At 41.1% G+C, this 7,569-nt stretch overlaps 1 protein-coding gene across 1 annotated transcript; it reads left to right on the top strand.

Moving 5' to 3' along the window:
• The first annotated feature begins 212 nt into the window (after positions 1-212).
• Positions 213-3,832, top strand: RGS1 (regulator of G protein signaling 1). The gene is made up of 5 exons (XM_015869529.2): positions 213-449; positions 825-908; positions 1,536-1,597; positions 2,180-2,343; positions 3,021-3,832. The coding sequence occupies exons 1-5, from the start codon at positions 346-348 to the stop codon at positions 3,204-3,206; spliced, it is 600 nt and encodes a 199-aa protein (XP_015725015.1). The 5' UTR covers positions 213-345; the 3' UTR covers positions 3,207-3,832.
• The last annotated feature ends 3,737 nt before the right edge of the window (positions 3,833-7,569 follow it).

Below are 7,569 nucleotides of genomic sequence, written 5' to 3'. Positions count from 1 at the left end.
AATTCACCAGAGAAAGAGAAGAATTCAAAGTTCTAGAGGGGATATTTGGGGTTTTCAGTATCACGGACACACAAAACAAACCTAAAGTAAATCAGTCTCATCCGGTTTAACCTCAACCACGAGACGCTGCTGTCTGTTTTCTTTCTCAAAAGACTCACGTCACCGCGCGCTGAAAAAAAGGGAACTTCCACAGTTTGTGGTGAAGGCTACATGATAAACAGATCTGTTCACACCAACTAGTGGGGCTGCCTGCGTCAATAAAAAGGCAGCAGCAGGCAGAAAACTGACATTTGGTGCTTGGAGGATTATCGCTGCAAGAGGCGCTTCCCATCAAAGTTCAGTAAAATGCCAGGATTATTTTTTTCCCATAACAACATGACTGAATTAAATGGAAAGGAGGACTGCAAGCTCGCAGAAGGCAAAATCCATAAAAAGAAGCAAAAGGCTTTGTAAGTATATGTATATATATCTTAGTATAAACTCTAATGTATTAGAAATGAAAATAATACTAACTCTTGGAGATAAAGAATTCACAACCTTTTTCAGGCTAAAGGATTATAAAGCCCACCTAAAGGCCAGGACTATAGCATTGCTAGAAACAGTTCGAGCTAATACCAACCAGCTCTTTCATTTAAGTAAGCAGGATGAGATTTTGGAGACGCCAGGAGTCTCTTAGTCTTTAAAAAATAACTACATGGATACATGACTTTCCAGACTTCAGTCATAGGATGGAGCTGTTGGCCTTTAAGTTTTAAGAAATTCACTTAGAAAAGAAATGCATCTATAACTCCAATGGATTACAAATGCCTATTCATTGTTTTCAGTGGTGCAGACCTCAAGAACTATTTGAGGTGCATGGTACCGCATCTTGAATCTGGGATCAAGTCTTCTAACACCAGGAATGTCATGTAAGTACAGAAAAAAAAAAAGTAAAGACAAATTTAAACATACAGTTAGATTACTAAATAGTCAAACTTGTTTTCTTTTAATTTTTATCCTACTTCCACACTTAGAAGTTATTTCTAATACAATAACAACAGCTGGGACTTTCAAAAGAGGTGAATGTTAGGAAGCAGAAACTATATGTGGAATTAGAAGCTGTTTCTTGTTTGCATCAAATGAGGGCAGAGTGGACACCTCACTTAAATCTCTTTTCCTCAGAGGCACACTGTACTCATTCTATAATGGCTTACAGGAGGGGATGCTTCACATACAAGAGTATAACAGGGGAATTACAAGTCTCATTTCAAAAATAAGGAAAAAGTAGCACGGATAAAATATTATTTGCTGATAGTCACAGTAAAAGCTCATCTCTCTGGAAATAGAATTCAGGATAACCATTAAACCCCTATGTTTCCATTTTTCTGGTTATTTTCTCAGTGTGGGCTCTCACATCTGCACCGAGAAAGCCATAAGTTTAATAAACACACAGTACATATTTCTGGAATAGAATAATAAAACCTGTCTCCTTTAAACACACAAAAGAAAACACATGGCTTCTTGCCTCAAACCTTTTCCTTCATTTGTCAACACAGGCTTTCTGCAGAGGAAGTAGTACAGTGGTCCCAGTCTTTGGAAAAGCTCCTGGCCAGCCAAAGTAAGTACATTACTTCAGTATTACATTGTCCTTGTTCTGAAGAATCATCATCATCATTATTATTAATCCGAAGTTCACCAAATATGCAAAGCTGTAGCATTGTGCAAACACTGACAGAGAATGGCTTGTTGCCTTTTAGTCACTCTCAGCTGCTACGTTCTAATTTCCTCCTAAGGCTTTGTGTTCCCTACATCCCCATTTCCTCCTCCTAGAAGAGTAAATAAACCCTTGCAGGCCCAGATCAATGCTTTTTTGACCACTTTTCAGCCTGCATACAACACCAAATCAATTTGGAATTTTGTTTTCAGCTGTACCCTACGTGACTCCATTTAGGGAAGCCTAGAATCCAGGGATGTGATTTGGTAGCCAGGTTCCAGATCTACAAGCCCCTAGATGTCATTAGGAAGAGTCCCATTACCCTTGGAACTGGAATATTTGCAAAATGTAAAAGAAGGGAAGAACGGAGCATCCCATCAAGATTTTATACTCAAGATTTCAACAGAACCCCTGCTACGAACTCTTTATTTCACCCCCCCCAAACACAAATATCATGCTCTATGTGTGTATTTATGTTGGCTGCAGGTGGTCAAGGTGTCTTTCGGGAGTTCCTGAAATCAGAGTTCAGTGAGGAGAACATAGAGTTCTGGCTGGCCTGTGAAGATTACAAAAAAACCAAAGCTGACCACTTACATGGCAAAGCAGAGAGGATTTATGAGGAGTTTGTTCAATCAGATGCTATTAAACAGGTAAGTTCAGTGTTACCTGCATAGTTTTATCACAGAGATACTGAAAAGAAATCAGAAGATAGAAGCATTGAGATGTGCGTACATTCATTCAGTTAGACAGGAAGAAGATCCAGCCACACGTTTTACAAGCACGCTTGTGCCACTGCTGTATGCAGCTGTGAGATAATCAGACCTCACAGACAGAGCCACACAATGCAGGCAGTGTGACAGTGCTAGCAACAGAGCCAGTGGATCAGCACACAATGCTGAGTCAGCCCAGTTTGAATTACTGCTGGTGCTTAGAGTCAGATACCTGAAAGTAAACCTTGCTAGTAGGAATGCTATGGGTTGTAACAGCCCTTTAAAATATGGGGGCACGCTAGAGAATTAAAAGTTGTGTGTATCAATTGCATACCTAACTGGAGACACGTCCTACACAAGATTTCTCCTGTTGTTTTAACTTGAGGTTGTTTTACTACTTTCTCTATCATTTAGTTTTATTGCCTCTGATTTCTAAAGAAACAGTATTTTTATTGCACATGACTGGGTTATAAACTTTAACATTTCCTCATTCTGCACTTCAGCTACCAAAAATCACACTGAATTCTAAGTCCAGGAACTAATTTGCTGTCAATACCAACATACAGGTACAGAATACATTTCTAATGTGTAACCGACAATTGTTTTTCCCCTTCCAGATAAATATTGACCATCAGATGAGGGAAGCAACAGCCAAAAAGGCTCAAGACCCAACTCACAGCAGTTTTGATGAAGCCCAGAGAACTGTCTACATCCTTATGGAAAGGGATTCATATCCCAGATTCTTAAAATCCAAAGCCTACCTGAACCTTCTGAACCAGCTGCAGACCAACAATTCAAAATAACATGGTTGAGATAACAAGGAGTCAAGTAGACTCTGTCAAATGTGCTGTGAACACATTCTTCAAGGTGTCTGGATCTTGGCACAGAGAACACCTGCCTTGGGAGGTGGTGCAAGAGGGATGCAAACAGCACTGTGGGCAAGAAAACTCAGGATAAGAGCTAACAAGACTGCTGCAAGTGTGAAAGCAACGTGTGGTGAAAATCCTCTCCTTCCTTAAAATGTGGAATCAAGACAGGAGATGGATGCTCTTTATTACTTGAACTCTACTGTGAATGTTGAACCAAGGGTTAGAAACCCAAAGAACAGCTGATGGGAAAAGATGATAAAGGCTCAGAAGAAGAATAAGGATGACTGACAGTTTTGTACATAAGACAACAAGGCTCAGATGAGACTGTGTAATGGCTTTTTGAAATCTGTGAAGTGTTAATAAGTGTATAGAGCAGCTCCATGATAATACTGTGTGATGTAAATATATATCGACTCCTCTTAAAATTGATATATTCTAAGTTATGTAAGAATTATATAAGCTGTACTTTTATTATGTTTGTGCTCAACAAACATATGTAGCATCTTTTCTGTTCATTTTCCGTTTAACTTATTGCAAAATAAACTTTTCAATTAAATCTACTGAAAAATACAAAGTAGGTATTATAGTTACAACCAAGCAGTGAAACACACCGTTGTTTTACATTCTACTAGGTCACTACTTCCCATCTCTTTATTCAATTACTATGCTTTCCCCACAGCACAGATCCTTTTCTCTCTCCTACCCATTCTGCAGAGACACAGCCTTGGTTATCCAGAGTAGGGGATCCCACATAGACAACCACCCTTTCAATCCACATCATCCCCCCCCCCAAAGAAAACACAAAAGCAGGTCCAAGTTTCCTATCTCTTTTTCATACTCCCCCAGCTGCCGGCACCTGAGTCAAATCTCAAATATAGAAATCACCTCACCACTGCCCTCACAGTTAATCCAGCTCGATGCTGATGTGTTGAGCACAGCAGATCAATCACACTTGCTTACGTAGGGAGGCGGTAACGGATGAGACTCACCAGCAGTCACATTACTTGTGGTGTTAGTACTATACAACAGCAAACAACGGGCATTAAATTTCACTGTGAATGTTCTATTAAGTTTACCCTGTAAAATATGCAACATTACGTGTAGTCTGTACTGTCATGGGACTAAGGATAAAGAAGTTGCCGTTATACATGAACTATGCAAGTACAAGTTTGGTAGTGCCTGTGTCTGAAAATCTTGTGACATTAGAGTTTGTAATGATAATAAACCCAATCATCTCCTGGTCTGGATGAGCTACCATCATGAGAGACAGCTATCATATGGCTGGCAACACAGGACTTAATCTCCCCACTGAAGATTCTCACTTTCCCAAAAATAACATATGCTTAGTCAGGCACAGCGAGCTATTCTGTACCAAATGGCGTAGCTGCAGACCCACAGACATCAGCTCATGGGGACTTGCTGCCGCCCTTTGGGGACTTCTGGGCCTCTGGGGAAGGAAAGCAGCTCTTCCGGATGCGACACAGCAGTGTGGCAGTTGCTGTCACCATCGCCTCATCATCGCAGCCTGGTGGCTGCTGTGCAGCACATCCTTCCACTTCTAACACTAACTGATACCAAAAAACAGCTGACTCCCACACCAGTGTATCCTCATGCTTGTCCTAACATGCCTCCCACATACCAAGTGATTGCATAGTTTAAAAGCCTCAAAAGATGAGTACCTCTGCTCATCTTTGTGCTTAGGGAACCAGGTCTCATCAGCACTGGTTACCTCCTCAAAGCAGCAGCCATCCACATCCACTGCTCATATCACAGGACGTACTCACAACACTACAAGTGCTCCCACAAAGCCTGTTAAATATGAGACATCAGCTGCCTTTGCTACTGGCACTACATTGAAGTGATGCCACTGTTCTGAACTTAAACCTCTTGAACTCATCTAGGCCCAACTCTATACCCCAAAGCTGTAGTTTCACAATTTTGTTGTGATCTAAGCAAAATTATATATAATGGCAAAGTAGGGGTATTGTTTCCAGTTACTTGTTACTGCCAGGAAAGAGTGTCAGAAATTTTCTGCGTTTGGGTAGACTGCAGGATGGGGTAATGGTGGGTATAACATTTTGACTCAGTGTAATATCCTTAGAGCTGGACAACCATCAGGGGAAGGCAGGCTCTGGAGGATTCCAATGGGTTTGAGTTCCACAGCAGCCACTGTTGACTCCAATAGAGGACTTGCACTGCCCACACCTCTTTCTGCAATAAGAATGGGAGAACTACACAGGTCAGCTACCTGGGTTCCTACCTCCAGAGCCATCCCAGCCTGCTCCAGGGGCCCTAGCAGCACAACTGAGTTTTGACACAGAATAAACAGTGCAGCAGAAACCCAGAGCTGTCTATGGGATGCTGTCATAAGCCCAGCATTATAGCCCTGTTGCTATAGCAGGGACATACAAAGCCAGTTGTTTAAACATGGTCTAAGTATTCAACGGAGATTTACTGTGCTGTCCATAGCCATCTATTTAATAAAGAGAAGCAGCTATAAGCGATGGTTCAATGGTACAACTGAAACAATGTGCAAAGCATTCTAAGACACTTCATTGACGTGCTTTTAAACATCCAAGAGTTATTGCAGGTTTTTCTAATCATTTCTGCAAAATCTCTTTCAAAATGCAGCACATTCATTTTGCGGTGACCTCTTTTCTTGAAACACTGCCTAAATGGAGTCCTGTGGGGCTCAGAAGCACAGCAGAACACGCAGACCGAAGGGATTAAAGACTACTTTTTGTGACCCCCAGTTCACTTACAAGGTGAATGTACTCTATCAAGTTCATCCATGATTTCTTACTCATCTCCTCCTCCCAGCCCCGCACACCGTCAGCCCCAATGCTGCAGATGGGTGTCACAGCTGTGGGCTGAGCCCTGCAGAATGTGGCAGGCTCTCCCCAAACAGTTGGTGTTATGCAGCCATCACATGGAGCACAGGATTGAAACCATGGTATGACACTATATGGGTCTCTCACACATAACAAAAAGACATGTATATTAAGCCTGTTGTTGGAGGCACACTGAACACCATAGCAGGAAGGAAATCAAAGGCGATGCCAAGCTGAGATGGTTAAGAACACTACAGTTTCACCACCTCAGACTCCTAAATGCCATCTGTCTGTGCCCACATTCTCAAGTAATGGACTTTCCGGACGTCACTATCTTCTTTGTGGCTGTGAAATGGGTTTGACAAGAAAAGACCAGATGACAATAGGTGGAAAAAACAGATGTTTTCATCTTCCATTCAGAGACATGTGTTAATTATCTCAGAGTGTGATCTCCATGAGCAAAGCTCTGTGAAAGGAAATCTTAATTCATTAGACATGAAGACTGCAAAACAAGTTCTTATTTACTATTCACTGGATGATTTAAATTTCTCCTATATACTCAGAAACAGGCAGAGTTAAGATTGTCCCTGGTGTTTTCAGACTATCACAGCTCAAAAGGTCTTAGTCACAAAGATTTAAGATCTACAAAGCATGGATGTGTGTATTTCAGAAATAAACTTAGTCCTCACTCTCTTTTCCAAACAGCACCAGAAAGCAGCTGACAGATCTCAGTGATCTCCAGTACTAAAACTGCACCAAGCACTGAACTTTGGTTTCTTCAAGCAGCCTAAACAGCCCCAAAAGCACTAACCTGAGCTGTGATGGTGGCCTTTCACATGGCCTCTTTTACTAATAAAATGAAGAACAACTTCAATAAGAAATAAAGAAATCTAAACTTTTCAGCAACACTTTAGACCTGTGCGCAGAGGGAAACAAAGCAAGTCAGCCACTCTTCTAAGTCTGCTATACACAGCCAAAGCACTTAAATGACATTACAACTGCCTACAAATCTAACATCCTAGGAAATGAGAGTCAGAGGCTTTTTATTTGTGTTATCCAATTACTGTGCTCTGTAATTAGAGGACGATCTTTAAAACAGAATAAACATATTGTGCTAATAACTCATAAGCACATGAGTTTCAAACTTTTTACTTCCAGACTTATAGGAAAATCTGTACTGTATTTACTGGATGGGTCATCAACTACGCAAGTCAAGACCAATTTAGATATACAGAGGGAAGACTTGCTATTGAACAGAATTTTATCTGCAGTGAGGTTAAGCTACACAGTGCATTTATTCATGCCAGTCTGAAGAAACAGTAAACACTGAATACACGAACAAAACTCAATAGCCAGCTGGGAGCTGTTGTGCTGAGATGAACAACAGGGTTAGGAGACCCAGGCTAACAGGTCAAATGTTCTGACCAACTTGGAGCATACAGTAATCAGTAAACTGACACCAAAAA

Source organism: Coturnix japonica, chromosome 8 (genome assembly GCF_001577835.2).
Source record: "Coturnix japonica isolate 7356 chromosome 8, Coturnix japonica 2.1, whole genome shotgun sequence".
Taxonomy (NCBI): domain Eukaryota; kingdom Metazoa; phylum Chordata; class Aves; order Galliformes; family Phasianidae; genus Coturnix; species Coturnix japonica.
Note: the sequence above shows the minus strand (reverse complement) of the source record. Positions and strands in the feature narration are given on the sequence as shown.